This window comes from Cinclus cinclus, chromosome 2, assembly GCF_963662255.1.
Source record: "Cinclus cinclus chromosome 2, bCinCin1.1, whole genome shotgun sequence".
Classification (NCBI taxonomy): domain Eukaryota; kingdom Metazoa; phylum Chordata; class Aves; order Passeriformes; family Cinclidae; genus Cinclus; species Cinclus cinclus.
This window is the reverse complement of record NC_085047.1, coordinates 53053812-53078069: the sequence shown is the minus strand read 5'-3', so window position 1 is coordinate 53078069 and position 24258 is coordinate 53053812. Positions and strand designations below refer to the sequence as shown.

The following is a 24258-nucleotide window of genomic DNA, read 5'->3' as shown; positions in this document are numbered from 1 at the left end:
ACTGCCTAAGAATGCACAACTTCATTTTCAAGTCGCAAACACAGTTAAAAGTCAGCTAGCACTGAATTAAATCAGAGAGTTTAGGTCTAATTTCCCAGCTCCTTCCAGATTCTGGATTGGTGAGAATTGATAATGTCTTCAGTTCCCAAAACTGACAAAGAAAAACTTTAATTTCTATTCTCATCAAATCTGAGACTAGTCTAAAGCATACCAGGGTGATCAGAAAGCCAGGACAGAAGGAGTATATCTAAATTTTGTATTTTACTTTTTCTGAAGAAATCTTGAATCTAATTTACCTAAAGTCTTATAACCTTTATCAAAGAAAGAGTGAAAATGAAGACAGAAATTATTGATCTCTCCTATTTACATTTTTCTGCTTTGTAAAAATAAAACTAATTGCAGCAGGAAATAGTAATATGAGATGAGATACATTTCATAGTTTTTAATCCCTATATCTGAAATTATCCTTTTATTTTCAAAAACGCAGAGTTCCATTTGTTTAGATAAAATAATCTCCCTTCAGATGCTGACATCAGGATGAGATCAGTCACACACTAGAATCACCTGTTCTTCTCCATAACCATAAAAAGAGCCAAGAACCATTACATTGCACACAGATTTCTCACTTCTAGATGCCTAAAATTAGGAGAGATGAATGCTGTTCTCATGTAGCTGTGTTTTAACTGTGAGACTGTAGCCACTCTTACTGTTTGGATGAATCAGTGTATGCATAAACCAGGCACTAGAAGAGGAGCAAGAGACCTCCCAAAAAGAATTCTGGTCCATCGTGACCAAATGAGACCCACTCCACTGAAATTTTCATGCTGAGTTGATACAAAATACAACAGCTCTTCTAAAGGAAGCTTAACAATATTCAGTATTGTTCAAACTAATTTTTCGTTAAGAAAAACACAAACAGCAATGGATAGCAGATGTTCTTAGATGATTTTTGAGTATGTTGGCAATGAAATTCTTAATCTAAACATGTTGTTTAATACTGACTTAAACAGTTTCAGAACTATTACACAAAAAAAAAAAAATTGACTGTGCTAAACTGGGGCACTGAAGAGTTTACAGTATTCTTACCTCATGTTTATTTTAGTTGCTCCTATTGATCATGTGTATGGTACGCTTGGTATTGTGGGAGCTACCTCCACACAGCAGTACTCTGACATATCAAAGCTGAGAGAAGAGATTGAGGGACGAGGATCATTCACTTTCTTTGCACCAAGCAATGAAGCCTGGGACCAATTAGACTCAGTAAGTGTGTGTGTTTTTGTCTGTCTGTCTCTGTGCATGTGTGTGGGTTAAGCATTTTAGTTGGAGCAGCAAGCATAGGATAAATAAGATTGGAAACAATGTCAAGATTTTAGAAGGGCAAAATACGAGTAATAATATAAGTAATAATCTACATGTTTAACACACATTTTTGAAGCTAGAGAGGCTGAGTTTACTTTCAGGAGTACTAAGGAACTGTAATTGCTTCTTATTTAAGCACTTACATGACACATATTAATATCATTGATTTTATTAACATAGTTTTGGGGAATCTCCTAGGAATTCCAGCAGTTGCATGATGTATGGCTGTACATTGTCAGTAATTTAGTTGTCCATCTTTTAGTAATTATTTTAGTTAAATAAGCATTGAATTAAAGCTTCTCCAGTGACTTGTCTGTGATGAAACCTCATCTTCCATTTGTGAGCAAATCAGACTTAAAGATTATTTAATAGACCCAGATCTATAGGCATCAAAGTAGTCTTCCCTAACAGATGTTGAATATGTTGAAAGCATATACTAAGGTAAAGCAATATGTACATTTTTCTGAGTGGAAAAATGCTTTGAAGCTTCAAATTAATTAACTTCATTTTTTTCTTCAGGAAATTCACAGGAATTTGGTTGACAATGTAAATATTGAACTGTATAATGCTCTCCACCACCATATGTTAAACAAGCGCATGTTGACAAAAGATCTTAAGAATGGCCTGACCCTGGTGTCTATGTATAATGGCCAGAAATTGCTTATTAACCATTATCCTAATGGGGTAAGTCTATTCTCTTTTCCCCCCTAATATATTTATTTAATTGCAGCCTTTATTTCCTTTATTATTTCCTGTATTTCCTATATTTCCTTATATAACTTAAAAAATATATTATCAAGTTTACCATCTACCAAGTCAGTTGCCACTGACAAAAATAAATATTCTCTTTAAGAACTTTTGACTACTGTGTAGAATAATCACAAAGAAAGAATGAGTAAAAATTGTGCTGTTAAGAAATCAAAGTTCAAATGAAAATTAACTTTCTTTCAAATCTTACAAGGCTTTACTTCAAATTTTGAAAAAAAAAACCAACTGAAATAATGACAGTGATTACACGTCACCAGTCGGTGAGAATCAGGTTCCAAGCATGTGCTCAAATTAATATTTAATCTTCTACTACTTTATTCTTCAAACGCAGGTTGTTACTGTTAACTGTGCCAGGATCATCCACGGCAACCAGATTGCTACCAATGGTGTTGTCCATGTTATTGATCGTGTGCTGACTGCTGTTGGAAATACCATTCAAGATATCATTGAAGTCCAGGAGGATCTTTCATCATTTAGAGTAAGTGGACAAAAATAAATCTGTTCTCTGTTTATTTAAGGAGGTTTTTTAATTCCTTTTTAATTTCTTCGTGATACCTGGAGGGAAGAAGTAAGAGAGAGAAATAAATTAAGAGCTCCAGCTAATATTACAAATACAACTATACAAAAAGGCAACATCAATAGGACAGAATGTGCCCCTGTGCATAAAAAGTGTCTTCTCTTCAAGCATTGAGAAAATTAAACTCGACCATGTGTCTGGTGCTAGATAAATAACAATTTCAAAATGGATGATAAAAAATAGTAGAGATGCCAAATATTTTTCAGAACCTCACAGCAAGTTTTAGAGCACCAGTAGATGCATATAAGACAGATTTTTCTTGCACAGAGAAAGTATGATTAGAAATTGTCCAAGTTCCTAATTTTTCTATCCCCTGAAAAATGTGTCTGCACAGTGTAATGGGATTTCATGCTGCATATTCAAAAAATGTGCCATTGGTTTGAAAATAACTGTTGTCTTTTTCCATCTTCCATCTCCTTAATAAATGCAAAAAGGTATTTTAAATGCAGAGTCATAAATACGGAAAAGATTCTCTGAATCCCTCAAATCCAGTTCATGACAGTTACAAGCAACCATATTTAATCTCTTAAAAAATATATAAAAACCAATACTTTCTAGTTTTCAGTTTAAAAAATTAATCTGTAAATTATTTTTTTTCATCATTCTATAGCAGTCATGATCTATTTTTTCAAACCACTATTATCTCAGTCTAGCGTTCTGCAGGCATGAGCTGAAACTAGACAGATAATGTGTTTCAGTATTATTTCAAATAATCAACATTAAAAGAAAAAATTATATTTTAGGATTCTGCCATTACATCAGGTGTCATGGATATTCTTGGAAGACCTGGTCATTACACGCTCTTTGCTCCTACCAATGAAGCTTTTGAGAGACTTCCAAGGGGAGTTTTCGAAAGAATCAGGGATGACAAACTGGCTTCTGAAGGTATTTAAGCTTTTTTTTGCTAATGACAAACTTATATGAGTGGATCAGGAAGCAGAAAATACATTATCCTTACAGCTCTGGAATTAAGGACCTCTACTTTCATGTGTGTAGATGGAGTTATTTCTTCTGCCTCTAATACTTACCTAAGGGTAGAAAGTCATTGAAAACTTAGTCTCCAAAACAGTTTTAAGAGAACTGTGAAAATATAGGCACATTGACCTTCTAATAGTTCAGCTGCATAGGTCTGACAGACATTCCTGTCCCTAGAAATTCCAGGCTATCTGAATATTAAATTCTCTCATACCTTTGGCATAGGCATAGCCTATAGAATTTTGTACTCATAGGTCCTTTTGGAACATATCATATGCAATCACCAGCAGATTGTAGCATAACCAATTTAGTTTTAATAATACAAGGGATGCCAAATAATTTTGACCATAAATGTTATTTAGAGGCCTACAGTATAATTCAATTTAAATAAAGTATCTGTAAGTGAAATTAATTAAAAATAGTATAGCTGGAATAATTTATTCCACACTATATGTAAATTATACATATATTAATTTGTGTCCAAACACCTACATCTACTAAATTCCTGCTATTTTCTTTGCAGCCCTTGTGAAGTTCCATATATTAAATACTCTCCAGTGTTCTGAAGCCATCACAGGTGGAGCTGTCTATGAAACCTTGGAAGGAAACACTGTTGAAGTTGGCTGTGATGGTGAAAGTCTGACTGTGAATGGAGTGAAAATGGTGAAACGCAAAGATATTGTGACAAGCAATGGCGTTATCCACCTCATTGATCAAGTGCTAATTCCTGATTCTGGTCAGTGATGTCTTTGAAAAACTGAAGAAATTTTCAATAACCTTACCCAGATTCCCTCAGATATATGTAGTTCTGGATAAGCACAGGGAATCCAAATGAGGAATAAGAAGATATTGTGTGTTAAAATACCTTTTCTTAATTCTTTATTTGCAGCCAAACAAGTCATTGAGCTTGGAGGTGCTCAGCAGACTACATTTACGGACCTGGTGGCACAGCTAGGTCTGGCATCTTCTCTAAGGCCAGAAGGTCAATACACTCTATTGGCACCTCTGAATGGTGCTTTCTCAGGTAAGTAGACCTAAAAGATTGTCAAAATAAACAAGAATGTATGCTATTCTGACAGTTTTCCAAATAACTCCCAGTACTTGTTCTGTGTCACTGCAAGAGAATCATAGACAGAATGACTTCAAATTACATACTTTGCAGAAGGGCAAAACATGACTAACCACCAGACTGGACAGCTTGTTTTCAGTCATGTAATTTGCTAATGGAAATAGTAGCACTAAAATAAGATATTACATATGCACACAAAGATTGTAGGAATGGAATGATATTAATGAAATGCAAGTTTCCTTTAGCTTTACATTACTTCCATTAGATTTGAAAATTTTTTATTCTCAGAAAATGTAAGCAGTGGTTCAATTCCAGCTATGTATCACATATCCACTTGATCACTGCCATCTTCCCCCCACTCTGGGGTGAGGAGAAGAATCAGGAAGAAGAATATCTGAAGAACCTAATAGATTTAGAGATTAAGATAAGAACAATTTGATAAGTTTAACAAAGTAAAATGAAATATTAATAATACTATTATTGCCAATAACAATAATAGTAATAATAGTAATAGTAATAAAAATAATATAGAATACTTAAAACTTAAGAGAAACAGGTGATGCACGGTACAATTACCCACCACCAAGTGACCTATGTCCAGTCAGTGACTGGCACCTCCCAGTCAGCTTCCTCCAATTTATATGCTGGGCATAATATTCTATGGTATGGAATATCCCTTTGGTGAATTTGGGTCACCTGTCCTGGCCATGCTCCTTCCCAGCCTCTTGTGCACCTGCCCACTGGCAGAGCACGGGGCACTGAGATGTCCTTGACTGAGGATGAGCACTGCTCAGGAGCAACAAGAACATCAGCACGTTACTACAATTGTATTCATACTAAATCCAAAACTCAGCACTCCTAGGAGGAAAATTAACTCTATCCCAGTGAAACACAAGAAATACAAGAAAGTTAAATATTTATCAATAGATTAAAGCAGTGAGAAGCTGATATAAATATACTGAGAAACAGGTGTTTGTATATTTGCAGAGGTGACCTCTTGCCTATTCTCAAAGAATTAGTGTTGTCTTAGCATCACTGAAGCAAATTCGGATAGATTTTAGGTGCACATGTAGAAAGAGTTCTAATACTAACTATAGCAGTAATTCAGAAGATGAAGCAGGACCACATATCAATCATCAGACATATTAGTTATAGTAATTAATCTTGGCTGTTTCAAAAGTTCTTGACTAAATTTGAGGAATGGTCAAAATAATTTGCCTTCTGTAAACACAGACCTGTTCATGCTTTAACTCAAGCCTTTCAAATAGATTCGGTATTTCCAGAGTATTTTAACTTTATTTGAATAAAAATGCACGGTATGAATTGCTATATATTAATATCTAAATGTCTTTGTAGATGACACCTTAAGGCTGGATCAACGTCTTCTCAAAACAATCCTGCAGAATCACATTATAAAAGTGAAAGTTGGGCTCAATGAATTGTACAATGGACAAGAGCTGGAAACAATTGGAGGAAAACTTCTTAGGGTCTTCGTGTATCGCACAGTAAGTGAATGAGTCTTTCTAAAAATATGCACCCAACTACGAAAGTAGACAGTCAATAAAAGGCAAAGCTGAGTGAAACCCCCAACATTTATAATTATGACTATCTAGCAAAACATCCTTAAACTTTTAAGATAGCAAAAAATGAAAATCTCATCTTTCTCAATCCAAGCTTTGTTTACATGGAGAGCTCTTTGGGAAAATCCAACAGAATTTCAAATTGGGTGCTCAGTTGATGACAAATTTTTAAAGCTAATTTTTAGAACTAATTAAGGCATTCTCAAAAGAAAAACACACACACAAAAATCAAGTTTTTAAATATTTGCACCATGCTATTTTATTCTAGATTTTTCTATTTCTGCTTTCTTAAGCAATGCCAAATTTCCTGACAAGAGCACATAATTCAACTGTAGAAAATACATATGGTTGTCATTTTTAACATTGTGTAAACAGCTGTACTTGTATCTCTTTCAATAAGGCTGTATGTATTGAAAATTCATGCATGGTCAGAGGAAGCAAAGAAGGGAGAAATGGTTTTATTCACATCTTCAGGCAGATCATCAATCCAGCAGAAAAGACATTGCATGAAATGCTGAGGAATGATAAGCGTTTCAGGTGAGTGGCGATATCGACAGAACTGAGATTTTCCTGCGGAAGGTAACTATACATACAGCACAGCTGCTCTGAGAAAAAGTTTTGGTCTGTGAGCATGTGAGCTGTTGGGGTTTTGAGAGCAGGGGTGGCAGAGAAGGGTTTATCACCTACACAAATAACATAAAAGGAAAAAAACGTGGGAAGAAAAAGTGCTCTCCAGCTGTATGCTGAAAAGGCTTCCACACTTCCACAGTACGGTTTTTTATGGCACAAAGGGTTGTCAGACACTAGAATGAGAGGAGTAAGAGGACATAAGGAATTGGATGATAAATACAGAGCTAAAATTGCAATGGTCTCTTGAGCTTTAAGTAATGAGTGGCACAATTCCATATGGGTGCAGCAGGACTTCATACCTTTCCAGTACTTATTTCTGACTTTCCTGCAAGATTCAATACTCCTAGAGCAAGAGCTGCCCTTTGCATCCTCCTTTTATTTGACAAATCCTTCCCTGGTTCAGGCTGACAGTATTTTTATTTTTTTAATTTTCCTCTTCTACTATCTTTATTTCTGGGAAAGAGTGAAAGTGTTTGAAAATTGAAACACTCTCAGAAATGGGGGAACAAAGTAGCTGGACCAAATTATAGTTACCACATTTCAAAAAAAAAAAAAGAATTTGTGGTTTGTCTGTTTGTTGCCAACAGCATTTTCCTCAGTCTGGTGAAGGCTGCAGATCTGGATGATGTTCTGTCAAGACCTGGGCAGTGGACTCTCTTTGTCCCAACTAATGATGCCTTTAAAGATTTGACTGATGACGACAAGGACATACTGATAAGTAAGTAACATAAAGAACCCTGGAATTACAAGAAAAGGAATCTCCTAAATTATCTCCTTCTTGGGCATAGAGAAAATGTCTTTTTTGGAAAAAAATTCCAACCTGATTTTTAAACTTAAATTTCACTCTTTAATGTCTTATTCCACAGTGCATCTTCCTGTTATTTTTGTCTTCAATTCAGAACTTGAAGTTTTCCAAAGCCAATGCCATATTGGACTAATTCAGTAGTTAACAAGACAAATTTATTTGCCCTTCTACTTTTCAAGGAGCTTTATGCACCATTTTTCCTATCATTTTGACTCAGTCATTTAATGCTTTCCTTGGCCCTCATAATTTTTTTTTACAGCAGATGTTTTTTTGTGCCAGATTACTTTCTAGAATTCTGTGTTGGTTTTAAGTTATTATGTTTATTTCTCTGTGAAGTTTAAACCTTAAAGTATATAACTTTTTAAACATATATAAAGAAGTACTTTGTTTATCTGTAAGAAGGATACAAACCAAGGATTATTTTAACAGTAACTGAAGTGGCATAGTTACAAAGATAATCTGATAGTTTGCGCAAAAATTTTTGGAGTGGCTATGTTTAGGCTTTTTATGTAATTTAATGCAATCTATGAATGGCCCAGTCACAATAATATTAGTGCTAATTATACTACAAAGGAAAAGATCGTTTTATTGCATCTCGGTAATAAATTGCTGTAGTATCAGTGAACAGGACAAAATACACGGAAAAAAAGGAAAATGTTCACTGAGAAAGACATCAGGAAAAGAATATGACCATACAAGATTCCCACTGCAGTTTCATCAAGGCTGGAACTCCTAATAACTACTAATATCATCATGTAATTCTGTTATAAACTTAGAATGGTCAATATTCCATGTAATGGCAAATAGATGTGTTTTAAACTTCTCTGCTTGGTATCCTATCTCCTGGGGATGTTATGGTTTTTCTGCAGCCCACCCATGACTCTCAACCTCTATAGACCTAGAGAGCCCTATCAGGATATTAACTTGGGCTGGAGGATACATTTATTTTTTAAGAGAGTCTCGAAAAGTTTTTTTTGTTTGTTTGTTTGGGGTTTTTTTTATTTTTTTATAAGAGTTTCTTTTTTTTTTTAATCTTTTTGTCCCATATAGGAAAGCCAAACTTTGAAATATGGAAATCATTCCTAATAGGGTGGGTTCCCCTTTCCCCAGCTTCTCCAAGTTGCTTCTGTCCTCTAAGAACAGACAAACCCAGAATTTCTAACTGCTCCATTGTCCCCTTTTATGTTTTTTTGTAGAAGATTTCTCATAGGATCTCTGTGATTATGTTCTGAGTACCTTTTTGTCATGTAGTTGGGTTTTTTTCCCTTTGTAATCACTTTAACAAATTCAAATTCAAAGAACTATCCCCCACCATTTAATTTTTACTCCTACTTTTTCATTTTTGCATAGGAGACAAAAATGCTCTCAGGAATATTCTTCTTTACCACTTGACACAAGGAGTTTTCATTGGAAGTGGCTTTGAGCCTGGTGTAACCAATATTCTTAAAACCATCCAAGGAGGCAAACTCTACTTGAAAACAGTTAAGTATAGAAAATGTCTCCCTGCTACAGCCATGTAACGGAGATTTGATATTCCATGTCTATCCACACTATAGAATAGCATGCACTTCTCCAAATGTTCTAATAAGGTTTGGGGTTGTTTTCTAGTGTCTCTGATAACTTGGGTTCTCTCTTGATCCTTTGCCAGGTGAATGATACTCTTCTGGTTAATGAACTGAAATCAAGAGAATCTGATCTCATGGCAACAAATGGTGTCATTCATGTCATTGACAAACTCCTATATCCAGCAGGTGAGTATTTAATGGAATTTGCACCCACTCTTTTAAATCTGTTTACATGCTGTGTAACTGCAATAACTTCAAAAAGTTAATTAATTTGAAGATACAATTCCTCTGTGGAATTTGAAAGAGAAAATTTACCTCAATGCTCATTTTATGGATGAACCTTGCTCAAAACCTTGGCAAGATTTTGAAATTTTATGAAAGTGAAGTATATGAAAGACTAGCCAAAGACTAGTTTTTATACTGATATGGAATAATATATATAGAGTACATGCTTGTGTGAGTGTTTGAGATTGATTGCATATCCTGATCACCATAAATTAAAGTAAAATGCACACAGTTGTATATTTCCTCTTATATGTCTGCTTCTTTTGTCAGAACTGCCCGTTGGAAATGATCAGCTGCTCACAATACTGAAGAAGTTGATTAAATACATTCAGATTAAGGTAATCTTTCAGTAATTATCCTTCTGTCTTTCTGGCAGGATCTGTGAAACTGAGCACATTATAAGGCATAGGTGATTCACTGGTCCTTTCTTTCTTCAGCAGACAACATATTCAATAGCTTCCAGTTACCCAGATATAATCATTAACGATACCTTGCACTCAACAGTTATGCTTTTAAATGCCAAGCAATTGTGCAATATTTGCATTTGGATAACTCCAGTGTGAATTGGCCCAAATCCACTCTTCAGTTCACTTTATCACTCTTGGAAAACAAATCACTTATTTGAAAAAAATACCGAGTGGCTAAATTCTTATGCCATTAAAGACAACAACATCAATAACCTGTGAAGAAAAGTAGGCATCCTGGTCTATTTCAGCTATCCTCTTGAGATTATATTCTCCCTCAAAAATGAATGAGAGAACCTAGACCAATAGTCTCACATAACTTTTGGGTCACTGAAGCAGTGAATCGTACCCACACTCACTAGGAAACCATAAGGCAAGTGCTACTTTTTAAAATTTTTTAATTGTTTTTCTGTTTTTATAGTTTGTTCGTGACAGTACCTTCAAAGAAATTCCACTGACATTTTACAGTAAGTAAATACTTCCATATGTGTTGGAAATTGCTTTTTAAGTGGTGCCAATTCCAATTCGGAATTGTACATCTCTTTTTCAATAAAAAAGAAAACAATTTCTGGGAAAGTAAGATGTGCCAATGAAGAAAAGGAAGAGAAAGACTCAAAGTAGAATGTTTCTGGCTGCTGTGCTACTGTATTTTTCCCTTTCCAGATGTGTGACTGGAAAGTAACCCTGAAGTAAGCTGTTCAAGCTCTTGGGGTAAACAAGATACATATGGAAAAGATTGTTTTTCAGTGTTTAGCCAAGGTTCAGTGCTTGATGCAGAACAGAGTTGTATCTCTCTCTAGGATGTAGCATTGTACTGTACTCACTCTCCAAGATGCAGCACTGACTGTGATACTTCCTTTTTGATAAATATTTCCAGAGGGACGCAGTGTACCTCTTGTCCCTGTTTCCCATATGTACAAATATAAGGCTTGAATGGGAGACAGATGTTCAGAATATTTTCACTTTAGGGAGTAAATGTAAAAAAATACCCCTTTTAGCTCTCTTGCAGCCTTTCTCAGGATTTGCATTTGATTTCTGAATATAGAGTATGTGTTGAAACAAGCTGTTAGAAGAAAAAGATACGGCTGTGACTTTGTAAGGCAATATGAATTTAGACAAATTATTAAATTCTGATGGAGTTCTACCCATATTTCACAATAGAAAGTGAAAACATCAGCTCAGACTTTTGAAAATAGGGAATGAGCATAGTGAAGTTAAAAAACCCTTGGAACAAAAAATGGAGTCATTCACCTTGATGAGAAGTTGAATATGAGGCAACAGTGCCCCAGCAGCCAAAACAGCCACCTGTGTCCTGGGGTGCATCAGGAGTCAAGGGAGGGGATTGTCCTGCTCGGTTCTGCTCTGCACTGGGGCAGCCTCACCTCGAGTTCTGGGGAGAGTTTTGGTAGCCAGCTTTGGGACCAGTGTCCAGTGCAGGGTGAAAGATGGTGAAAGGTCTTGAGGTCAAGACTTATGAAGAGCTGATGAGGTCACTTGGCTTTTATATTTTGGATAAGAGAAGGCTGAGGGGTGACATTGCTGAGCAGTGACCCCACTGCAACCCACAGCTTCCCCAAGAAGGGCAGCAGAGGGGGTGTGTTGGTCTGCTTTATGGTGACCAATGACAGGACACAGGAAATGGAATGAAGATGCTTTGGGAAAAGTTCAAATGGGACATTAGAAAAAGGTTCTTCACAGAGAGGGTGGTCGGTCATTGGAACAAGATCCTCAGGAAAGTGGTCACACCAGCAAGGCCTGACAGAGTTCAAGGACAACACCCTTGGTCATATAGCTTAGTTTCAGGCAGTCCTTTGAGGAGGAGGAAGTTGGACTTGATGATCCCTATGCAACTTGAGATATTCTATGGTTCTTCTTTCCATGACCCAGGAAGTAAGAGCAGCACAGGAAGCAATGCCTTTAAAAATTAAGCTAGGGAGGTGGATGTGGATATCTAGAAAGCTGTAGCTGTAGATTTAGTTGAGTGAAAAACTAGGACGGCTGGAACCTCTGTCAGTGTGGGTTCCTCCAGTGGATAGATGAGTCAAATCACTATCAGAGGTGTTCAGTGAATACTAGAGTCTGTCCTGGGTGTAGAGGGACAACTTGATCTCCCAAGGACATATTTTCTGTGATGTTCCATCTCTAGCGAATGCCAGAAGGTTTCCTGTGCGTGCCTGATCAGCTCCCTTCTGAAAAGGGCAGTACTCAGGCATAAGGCATGTCAGGGAATTGTGGAAAACTTTCTGTGGGTGATTGTACAAGGCCTCCCTATTATGTACCATACATCATGCTTACCATGGCACGTGGGTTTCACAAGGCTCCAAGGTAAGTACCATATCAGCAGATTCTGCCTGCAGGTGACCTGGGTGGATCAACATTTCATAACCAGAACCAAGATTCATACCTCAGATCCTTTTGAGCTCTTATTCCACCCGTTTATATCTATGATTTTATCCACATCCTTATGAGCAGACCAAATCTACCTGATCATTGCCTCAAAGAAATTGCAAGAATGGAATGCACTGTATATTCCATTTTCTATATTTTCAGAAATTAACATAATTGAAAGCAACGTCCAGCCTATCATCACAAAGGAAGGTAAATGAGGCCCGTGGTATATATATTTCTGCATATGTTCATATACATATTCAGAATATATATTGAATTTATACCTATCAACTCCAAGATGCTAAGTACTTTGCTAGAAAAGCAAAGATACAAATATTGCAATTAGAACTGGCTGAAATATTTTGTGTGAAAATATTATCTGCACTTTTTCTCCCCAAATGATTTTTCTCCTTTTTCTTTGAGTATTTAAAAATAGCTTAAATAATTTTTTATCAAAAAGTTTATTTTGTCACCTTCTTTTTTCAATTAAGACATTTCCTTTTTTTAAAAAAATAAAAGATATTTGAAATTGGATATGTTTCTTATACTTAGAAGAAAAAAAGAGGGTTAATTTTTCTATAATTTCCAGTCAGTTCTAACTACCAATATCTGTTGGATGCCTGAAAATGGTATCTACCCAATCTCTGGCTTTTTTTTTTTTTAGTTCTCCATACAGAAGCATGACTTAAAATGAGTCGTGTGACTAAAGAGAAAAAATGTGTGGATGGGACTGCTAAAATCACTTCTGATTTATAACTTAAGTAAAGCTGATGAGATCCAGCTTCCCATAGAAATAAAAATGCTGAAAGGAAATTTGTTTTATCTCAAATAAGAAAGGCAGTTAAAAATGTCATGCAAAGAATTTTCTCCAGACTGCTTAATCAGTGTTTCTGTGAGAACTTCCTTCCAGAAGAAGTGAAAAATGCTTACTTTTTCAGGAGCTTGTCTGTGCTTCATTCCATTTAGAATTAGAGGCCATTTAACATATATGCTGATCTTTGTTGCCTAGTCTCCATCATTAAATCAGATCCACAGTGCAATATAATGGATGGATTATTTCATGTGGTAATTTGTCCAAGCTATTTTAGAAATCTTCCTATGGTGAGGGTGAATCACTCTCTGAAAGTGCATCTTCTGCTCTGTTAAACCCAGAGACAGAGTATATAGTTTAGGCGTTTTTCGGGATGTTTAGAAGTTGAAAATTAACTGAAATAAAATTGTCTCTTAAAGAAAATGTTAAATGTCTGAGCACTAGTATAGTCAAACGTAGAACTAAATTTTATTCACCAAGTAGAAAAAAAGAAAAATTGTGAGTACTGAAGAGCTACTCCCTTTCATTTCCAGTACAGTATTTCCGCTTTGGGAAGTACTCCAGAGAATGATCTCTGGCCAGTGCAACCTTTCTGCTGATAATTGATTTAGATATAGACCAAATAAAACTAATACTGCCACTTCTGAGCTTTCTCAGTAACAGTAATGGCAGATGCCATCAGAACCACATAAATTCATAAAAGCTGACAAAGTTAAATGTTAATTTTTGTCAGGAAGTTCTACTAGATCATAATGCAAGGGCAATTTCCACTAAAAAAATTTACATCTTTCCCCACCAAGTTTAAAGGGTCATGTGTGCCTTTTCCTGTCTCACTGTTTTCTGCTTGTGTTGTGCTTCCATTTTTTGTGCCTGGGCATGTATGGGATCTAAAAGATTAAATAGATATGAAGAGTCAAATTTGACTGAAACCCAAATCTTAGCAGATAAAATATTCAAAAGATTGATCCTAGACTAGGCAATATAACTGGCTATGCCTTCACCTTTTGGTTTGCACACATCGGCTGTATGAATCACATGAAATGGTACAGTTATTGAGAAATGTAAAAATAAAGCATTTATAAACATTCATAAATACAACTTTTGCATTATTTCATTTATATTAATCATTTCTACCAATGTAATTTGGTATTTAATGGATTCTCAACATGCAAAAAATTCCTCTGAGTTTAAAACAGAAGCAAGAAAATGAGTCTTCTAAGGCAGTTTCTTTAAAATATTTATAAATATTTTTCATTAATTCAAGTTGTTAAAAATAAAAGTGATGGCTTGTTCAACTGTTTAGAACTCAGAGTAGATTTATAGAGGTATATAGTAACAGGGAATCTTTATGATTCCATCACAGCATCTCATTTGCAGCAAATAAATTAATTATTTACCTCTAAATTATTAACCTTCTAATTATTGAATCATTTGCTACTGAAAAAAAAGAATGAAACATTTTTGCATTTTATTATTGAAGTAGCTTAAATTGACTGTTTTCAACAATTAAGAGGAGGCACACATCTTTAAAAGCCATTGTTAAATACTGATCAGTGCTTATGGAAAAAAATGCACAATCAACTTCTACAAAAATTTATATAAAGATATTTAAGAGATTTTGAGGAAGGTAAAAACACAGATTATGCTACATTTCTGTCTCTGAATAAGGAATAAAGAAAGTTTGTTTTACTGAAACTTCTTAAGTAGAAGGAGTACCACAAGACTCATTAGAGAAGAACCATATTATTACTGCTAATTGATGATATGTTCCTAATTTATCTAGTATCTCCTTCTTTAGCATGTCAGACAGAGATACATTTGGATACATTAGTGTAATCAAGATGATCTCACCCATGACAATGATAGCCAATAATGCTGATAAATGTCCTTACAGCCATTCCAACTGATCTAGAAAGTTTGCTTTTTAGTTTTCTTTTTTTTTTTAACTGCTTAACCACTGGCCAAGTCTTGAATAAAAAGAAAAAATAATAATAATTTTTAAAAAGCCCTGTAAAAAAAATCTCAAAGCAAAAAGCAAAAGAAATTACAAAACAAGAAATAAAAGAACCTCAAAAGCAACAAATAATAAAAACAATTAAAAAAGGAAAGCTCTCACTATGTAGATTGCAGGCTGATCACTAATGGAGCAATAGCTGCAAGATACCTGCAAAGATGCAGAATAGCCTTCTTACCAGTCTGTATAGAAAAAGCCTTCCTTTACACTGCTGAGGATCTGGTTTATTGCCTGGAACTTGTCAACAAGCGTTAAAAATATCATGTACACTAAGTAAATAAATAAATAAAGAGTAAGTGTATCATAGGATCTGTATTTGAGATCTCGTGTGAGGAAACACATGACTTATATAGACACAGATAACCTCTCAGATTTAAACAGATTTAAGCTGTCTATTGCAATCATCTAATTTATCTAGAGTACGGGGAGAAAATGCGAGCTTCATCTCACCCCCAGGGAATAAGTATTTTATGACTATTTGTAACGTGTTGTTTTCTTTCCTATGTCACAGACCCATCTATCACACAGCTCACTAAATTAATTGAAGGGGAACCTGAGTTCAAAATAGTCAGGGAAGGGGAGACAATAACTAAAGTGATTCATGGAGGTTGGTATGCTTTCAGCAACTCAATTTCTACTAGTGTTTACTATCCCCCATCAGTTTATACTTTGTCTAGGCGATCCATGTTGCTCAGCTGCTCTGTTTGAACAAGATCTTTCTGAAGTGCTGCAATTTTATTGCATCATATACTTTTTAATTCTCATGCATTTCAAAAACTTGGGTGTTTTTTCCCCTAGTTGTGTTCCACAGATGCAGTCAAGACAATTTAGAAATACTCTGCATGATAGCATAACATATGTGTCAGCCAAGAATTATTTGCTCACTGCTGTTCTGCAATCTCATATCTAGTATATGATTCTGTGATTAAAAGACAATTTTGTGAGACTGAGGGGTAAACCTTGTGTTCTGTTTGCTCTGGGCATTGAGATATTCACACCTAGGATGGTTTTAAAGGAAAAATCATGTTATCATCCTAGATTTTGAGTAGATTTAGTTCCTAGTCTCTGAACATTTTTTTTTTCATAAAATATTATATGGTATTTCCTTCTGTGCTTCAGTCAGTTTCCACATCTCAGAAAGAGCGCTTCAAATTTCATCACTTGATTAATGCCTTGAATTTAAAAATCCTTGTAGAACCAATTATTAAAACATACACCAAAATCATTGATGGACGACCTGTGGAAGTGACAGAGAAAAAAGTAACAGAAGAAAGAATTATTCAAGGTAAATTAAGCTGAGATATTAATTCTTAGTAATGTCCACCTTTGCATACAAAAGTAACATTTCTTAAGTTTGATCCTAGTGCCTAAACTTCATTTCTTTGGCAGATGAATTTTCACCTAATTCTTCCCACTGTCTCTGTAAGTGTGTCCTACACACACACATACATAAATGGCAACAATATTTTAGCAGCATGCAAAACTATGAAAATTTGTCTTCTTTTTTTAGTTTTTATTTTCATGTATTTGCTAAGTGTCTACTTTTGCAAGCTGCTTGCTACCATTTCACAATGAGACTGCTTTTATTGCATTTTTGTACTGTCTTGCTTTACAAGGAAACCTTTTTTTTTCCCCCTGAGCTTCTAGATTATATATCTCCAGAAGGGTTTTGTTTTACCAGACATAGATGTTTAATGTCTAGATGCCTACTTTTGTATGTCATCCCAGGCTCTCTTGTCAGCCATTTCAGAAAAAGATCTGTATTTCTCTGTAAGGTGGGGGACTTGATCTGATATCCACAAATTAGACACTTGGATACAGCTAATGGAAGACAAAAGCCATTTCCATTTGCATGCCTTGATTTTCTCACACAAAAGTTCCCAAATAGCTTCACCAATTTCAACTGTATTTGACCTACTACAGAGCTATTTCTCTGAGCATCCTAGAAATCTGTAAGTGGAATGAGGCATATTTAAGCATAATATGGAATATATGGAGTTCTTTACTGACACCTTTTGATCACCTTACTTAAATATCAGTTTGAGTGCTACCATTAAAATGCTGTCTGCTAGAGAGCTTGGAAGGAAAAGACATTGTTATAACAACATATTGACTTAGCTGTAAGTTCTAATATTCAATTTGTTTAGAAAATATTAAAATTTAACCAGGGTAATTTGAGAAAGGCAGAAATTAAAGATCATGTAAAAGTAATTATCATACATCTTTTTACTACAATGAAAATAAATGAATGGAACGCGTTAATGGTTTCTGTATAAACCTGGGACTATTTTCTGTCAGAAATTTTAAAGGAGAGGAAAAAAATAAAATTTTCTCAATTCTTGGATTCAAGTTTCACTAATCTTCTACGTGAAATTGTAAATATAATGTAAAACACCAGCATTTCAGACCTGTATCTCATTATTTTCAACCTGTAGAAACTGTAGATAAGGAATCTCAAATGTTAAGTCTTCAAATGATTCATAGCACTAATAAAAGAAAAAAAAAGTCTATTTGCAACAGTTAATTCAGACTAATTATGGACTTCAGAAATATCTGATCTGTGACCTAATACAACAGTGTTTCAAATTGTGTCTTACTCTAAGAAGGTAATTAACTATGAAAAATTTTCCTAATTGCTTTCACAACTAGTTCTAACTACTGTTTTTAATGTTACTTCAGTTTAATTTTGGAAATGGGAAAAAATAAAATTATCATATAAGCAGATTAGAGCATACTAACCATGGAATCACCATATGTATTAAATAGGAAAAAATAATTTAAAGGACAAACCTGTTATATTTAAAAAAAGCCACTATCTTATAAATTTTTTTCCAGGTCCTGAAATAAAATATACCAGAATTACTGCAGGGGGTGCAGAGAATGAAGAGAAGTTAAAGAAAATCCTTGAAGAAGGTTAGTATGCTTGTTTTATTTAATTTCTTTAATAAATATATATCTTTATATATAAATTAAGTAATTACTGAATGGATATTTCATGTTTAAAAAAATTATGTTCATACTGCAAAATCTTACCCAGACATTAAACCTCAGAATCCCCTAAATGTAACATTATGGTTTGAGTTCTTGTTCTTCATATTTCAGTCAGGTCTAGAACTGAGGCTGCCTGGCTGTAATACACAGCATGCTGTGCTTGTCATAAAATATGGTGTTTCCAGTGTTTATGTGGAATTTGATAACATAACATGAATTTTAAAATTTAAATTTTTAAAATGCCATGACAGGATTACATATGCTCTTGTGGGATTTCCAAATGTTTTCTGTAAATGAATTTTTTTTGCCATAACCTGTATCCTATCAGAGGTTACGAAAGTGACCAAATTTATTGAAGGTGATGGTCATTTACTGGAAGATGAAGAAATCAAAAGACTTCTGCAGGGAGGTAATTCAGCGTATTATAACTAACATTTTTGCAACAGGTTTTGATAACTGAAATTCCTCTCAGATATGTTGAACTCAACATTTTAAAGACTGACGTAGCAGAAGTGGAATTTAATGGAAAAAATAGAACACTGTACTCTAGTGCCAGATATCTGTGAAATGGAAGTAAGCACCAGAGTTTGAGTAATCAATTTTTTAATGCCATTGATCACAGGAAAAGAAAATCATTTGGATTATTTCAGTCTTTAAAAGGTTACCTAATTAAAACTCAGGGGAGCAATGAAGATTTATTCCAATTTTTTTAGCAAATTTTATTCTGTGAAAAACATTTATGAAATGCAACATATTATAACCAGTCAAATTCATCTTACTTATCAGTTCTTCAGAAATGAATGTTCATTGCCCTCAAGTTAATAATTAAAGGCATGTTTAACATCTTTAAATGCTTACAGGTGATGGATACTCAGACATTAACTTTAATTCTCTTCAAATACAGCATTCCAAGGAATGGTTTTCCTTCCTTCTTTCTCTCTTAATTCTAACAGTTTTGGCAGTACATAACCAGTAGCTGTAGAAAACTAGTAAAAGAACTGCTTTTGAAATTAATCTTTATCTTTGTATTTGGAATGTTCTCTGCTTAATGTAGACTAGAAAAAACTATCTATAATAGCAATGGGAAATTAAAAAAGAATTCGAGTTATATGGTTTTTGCAAATGTTAGTTTAAAATTGAGTCAGAAGCTAAAAAGTATGGATGGATGCTTCTCTTGAAATAAATTCAACGAATCCATTTAATTTTATGTTCACTTTTCAGTAAGTTACCAAGTTGTACACCAGTTAAGTAACTTACAGCCACATTTAGCTCACTGAACTCAATCTCATTGTTTTTCAAAAACAGTATTGTGTGGATGTGACTTAAACCATATCATTTCCTGATGGCTGAACAGCTGAATAGCTGACCACCAAACTTAAATATGCTAGTTGATAACACAGCTAGTCTGAGAGAAAAGCCAAGATAAGGCTTTGACTCCTGTCGGCCACAATTCTTTGTTCAGTTTCAAACATCTGAATCTTAATTTTACAGACCTAAGCCAGAATGCACCTATAATATTGGACAGAAATAGAAACGTCCAGAGGATTTTTCATTTTATCCTAAGTATCCCAGCTATGTGAAAAGATTTGCCCTCTGGAGATGCCTGTTTCTGGATTGGCTATTTAAAAGAAAAGCTGGAAATTTAAAAATTGCAGCAAGAAAATTCCTCTGTTTACTGAACTATGTTCTACTGGTTTAAACCAGTCAACAAGGAGCAGGATCAACCTTTATCTGTAGAGGTGTTCAAAACTGTTCTGATGCCATAATCTAAAAATTATAACTGTACTCATAATCACCTTCAGATACAGAGGTATGCAATTAAATAAGTGTAATCTGTAGAGGTACATCTTAGAGCACATAGGTGTACGGAAAAGAGAGTTTCTCTCTAGGAAATTAGAAGAAGACAATATCATCTCTTGAATTCTTGCTATTTTCCTTGCTATTATATGTTAGTTTGCATAAGCATCTTGCTTTACAGAATGGACCAAGTAGGCAGATTTGTTTTTTGCTTTAATTTGATTTTTCTCTATCTTTTACATGATTTATCCAGTCAGCTACCCTTGGCTGCCATGATAATACCTTACTATGCATTAAGTCAATAAAAGCAGATACACATGCTGCTTTAGCACTGCTGGTGATAATGGTGATAATGCTTTATGGCCCTCTTGTCTACATAAAAATATTTTTTACTGAAAATTTCCTAACCATTTAAATTTGAGTACAGTCACAAACAAATGTATTATCACTGTCTAAATAAAGGAATGATTTCAAATGGGCTTTCATTCTGCTCATAAAACTAATAGAACTACTTAAAACAATTAGCAGTCTTTGCTGAAGCAAAACTTCAAACCAAGATTGTAATGATAGACTCATCCCTAGAGATAACGTGCCTTATGGCATGAGTAGCATGGTAGCCTGCAACACCTATGCCCAAAAATGACATTGTTTCCAATGAAGGCTCCTTGCATATTGAAAAAATGCTATGCCAGATTTAACTCATTTGTTTTTGATGCTTACCATAGCTGGAACTGAGTACACCAAGGTTACTAAAGTAATTGAGGGAGAGCCACAGATTATCGAGAGAGAAATCAAGAAAGTTCATCTGGAAGGTTAGTTTGTCAAAAAATTCAGTATCACTAAGACCTGCTTTGTCCAAAGTGAACGTTCCAGGTGAGGTTTTACAGTATCTATTCATAAAAATTATCAGGTCTGAAGCCAGCATTTTAGCAAGAAGTGTTTTATAATTGTTTTGGAAAAGAATTCTTTCACTGATGTCGCAAAGAAAAATGTTGAAGCTTATCTTGGGGCTAAAACTAACTAAAAGATTTGGCAAGCATAGTAGACAAGAGGAAATACCTAACCACAAATCTTAGGTAAAACATTTTAAGGAACATACACCATAAATAATTGACTTTTCTTTAAGCAGCACATACAGAAGAAGACCACGTGAGTTCCTTTTAACTTCAGTTATTTCTTGTCAGTGTAAATGTGATCCGTTGTTGCCAGGGATTCTCAGCGTTGTGAAGGAGTGGGTGGGGTGCAGGGATTATAACCTCTGGGGTTGTGCAAATTTCTCACAGGGTCTTGGAATTTCTCTATCTTTGTCATGTTGATAAATGAGGGAAGCTCTTGATTTGAAAAAGCAGAATGGAATAAAGGTCCAAAAGGAGCCAAATATAATTCACTTTGCCTTTATACCAGCAATTTGTTCTTCGAGTTGAACAACGATTGTTTAATGACCTTCATTCAAAGTTAAGAAATAATTTGCTTAGGGTTTCTTTTGTATTTATGTCTTTTTCTAATTCTAATTCTAATTCTAATTCTAATTCTAATTCTAATTGTAATAATGCAGAATAGGTTATTGTGTCAGTCTTTGAATTGAATACATAGGAAAAAATATTACGGCTTTTGGAGAATGAAATAAATGTGTTTCTGCCTTTTTAATTTTGAAGTCTGTGCCAAATAGTGAAGGTTTGTACATTGCGTTTGCACAGCTTCAGTGCTGAGTAATACAAGGCATGCTGGGGAGTCTCCTATTGCCTGAAAATGACAGATAGGTGTGATCTTCAAACATGAGGCTTATCTGAAAGCATAATTGTACGGACAGTGCCGAAGTATGGAAAGCATACTTTGGATGGACCATATTCCCTCCTTGTCAGAGCAGTGCAGAGCTTGGAATTTTCTGCCATGGTGGTGGAGATACCCAGTGTTTAGTCTCAGCTGGAGTGAGGTCAAGCCTGTATCTCAGGGCTATTCATTTATAAACCCTGTACATCAGGATGAAAAGAGAACTGGCTGCAGATTATTAAGCGAATACACAAGTATTTCATGGTTCTAAAGAAGGAAAATTACTGCAGTAACTTTTCTGTGACAGTAACAGAAAATCTATTTCTCATGCTTGCAATGTGATTTTCCTCCCGATGAGTAAGCATCTGGTTAAAAAACACCCAGGGTTTGCTGAGAAAAAGAAAAACATGTCAATAAGTTCACTGAATAAGTGAAATAAAAAGGATCTCTCAAATGGGGGTGGCTGAGACTTGTTCAGCTCCACCTTTTAAAGCAGAAACCTGAGAAAATAACTGAACCCAAAATGTGAAACTGTACTGTGGACTCACAATGCAGTTACAAATCAAGCCCCAAACACAGCTGGAAATGCAGCCAACATCTTGTAATGGCTTCAAGCATTTCACTTTTGAATAATTCCTGAAGTAATATCAACGCAACAGACCTGGACATCCACTGCCAAAAGCTGAGACTGAGCCCTGTGACTTAACTAGAGCTTGAACTTCACTGACTATGTCACATGGTGTTTGAGGAACAAAGAGCACAGATAAAATGCCCTGACACCTGCCTACATCATGTAACCATCTGTAGAAGATCAGTGCCGATAATGGAATAGTTAATATGTTTAAAATGCAAAAATGCTTTTAAATATTAAGATTTTTAATAAGATTTTTAATATTAAGATTTAATGGATGACTGCTTATGAAAGAAATGTAGGAATTATAAGCATTCTTATTTCAGGTGATCAAACCAACATGCTTCTGGAACAAAATTCTTAATTTACTGAAAAATTTAAAGAACAAACTTCAAAAGTCAGCAATGAGTTTCCAATATTTCTAATGAGTTTTAATTCAAAGACTTCAAAAAATAACTTCTGACTGCAACATTTCTGTTTTCTAGAAGCACCTGTACGGAAAGCACAACCAGCCAGGAGGACACAAGGTAAAAAAAAAACCATACATTTAAACATCGTAACACATATCAAATATTATTCTCAGTTGTCTTAAGAGTCAGGAGGGGAAATAAATCTTAAAAATACAGATTACAAAAGAAAAAATTGCATTTCTGTTTAAATAAACCTAACAAAATTTGGGATTCCTAATTATTTTTTTTGGATATCCGAGAACAACTTAGATTATGTGCTTTATTGAATGAGTGTTCCAGATGTGAATAAAGCCATTTGAAATCATAAAGTGAAGTCTGACTGTGAAGTCTTAACAATGGGAAAATGGCACTCTGGGATTCTCCACCACAGGATTTTTAACTCAGAATCTATGTTAGTTTGATTAATGATCAGTTTAATTTCACAGCTGCCAGCACAAGAGAGAAATGTTCAGCACCAGGCTTCATCTTTGCTTTTCACATGTCTCTTTCACAAGTAAATACAGTACACAGTGTTACTATGTTGTATATGATTGTAGGTAATAATTAGAGTTCTTTTTCCATGATTTACAGGAGGAGCAGCAAGAAGGAGGACAAGACTAGATCATTCTTAAAACTTGCCAGGACAAAATTCACAGAATTGCATATTAACAACATGGTCTTTGAGAGGAACTGCTTGTCTTTTGTTTTTTGTTTTTTGTTTTTTTAATGAGAACATTAAAAAATGACTTTGTTTTGATGACATAATGTAAACTGAACCATGAATCCACAAAAAGATGTGAAGCTGCAGATACTCACTGCCAGTGCAGTGCTCACTAGGAGTAGTCCATTGGAGATGCTTTTACTGCTCTTGATAGTAAGCACTATGCAGGGTGGGATCCTGGAAGTCCAAAAACTTCTGTAGAACCAGGATTCCTTCTTCTGCTGGTTAGTACGTGTATGCAGGATTGGATTAAAAATGAGCAGGGAAAAATACAGAGTGTATTTTTTTATTATTATTATTATTATTATTTCCACTAAAAAGAAATATAAGGGGAAAAATAATCACCTCAGGTGACTTTTATAGTAATCTAAGGAAACATGAGATGTTAACATAGCACTTTTGGTTCAGTAGTATTGTATACTTTTTATAAGTCAAAATTCCTCATGTGTTTAAATTCGTAATACCATAATGTTACCTTTTCTAAGCAAACAAATATGCCTTATATTAAATCCATCACGGTTTTTTGTTCTATACTGCATATCCAAATACCTTCTATTAACTTGGCTAATGGAAGCTCTTGAAAAAAGCAAATATTACGAGCTCCTTGCA

At 34.7% G+C, this 24258-nt stretch overlaps 1 protein-coding gene across 1 annotated transcript in view; it reads left to right on the top strand.

Moving 5' to 3' along the window:
* The window catches only part of POSTN (periostin), a 29855-nt gene extending 5856 nt beyond the window's left edge, over positions 1 to 23999 (top strand). Inside the window, exons 4-23 of the mRNA XM_062514723.1 lie at positions 1103 to 1260; positions 1879 to 2043; positions 2459 to 2605; positions 3448 to 3589; positions 4203 to 4415; positions 4569 to 4703; positions 6105 to 6253; positions 6729 to 6865; positions 7546 to 7676; positions 9114 to 9244; positions 9412 to 9514; positions 9884 to 9951; positions 10499 to 10544; positions 15802 to 15897; positions 16486 to 16575; positions 18126 to 18203; positions 18610 to 18690; positions 20804 to 20890; positions 22965 to 23006; positions 23520 to 23999. Coding sequence (XP_062370707.1) covers positions 1103 to 1260; positions 1879 to 2043; positions 2459 to 2605; positions 3448 to 3589; positions 4203 to 4415; positions 4569 to 4703; positions 6105 to 6253; positions 6729 to 6865; positions 7546 to 7676; positions 9114 to 9244; positions 9412 to 9514; positions 9884 to 9951; positions 10499 to 10544; positions 15802 to 15897; positions 16486 to 16575; positions 18126 to 18203; positions 18610 to 18690; positions 20804 to 20890; positions 22965 to 23006; positions 23520 to 23560 — 2240 coding nt within the window. The 3' untranslated portion in view covers positions 23561 to 23999. The remainder of the gene's footprint in view (positions 1 to 1102; positions 1261 to 1878; positions 2044 to 2458; positions 2606 to 3447; positions 3590 to 4202; positions 4416 to 4568; positions 4704 to 6104; positions 6254 to 6728; positions 6866 to 7545; positions 7677 to 9113; positions 9245 to 9411; positions 9515 to 9883; positions 9952 to 10498; positions 10545 to 15801; positions 15898 to 16485; positions 16576 to 18125; positions 18204 to 18609; positions 18691 to 20803; positions 20891 to 22964; positions 23007 to 23519) is intronic.
* The last annotated feature ends 259 nt before the right edge of the window (positions 24000 to 24258 follow it).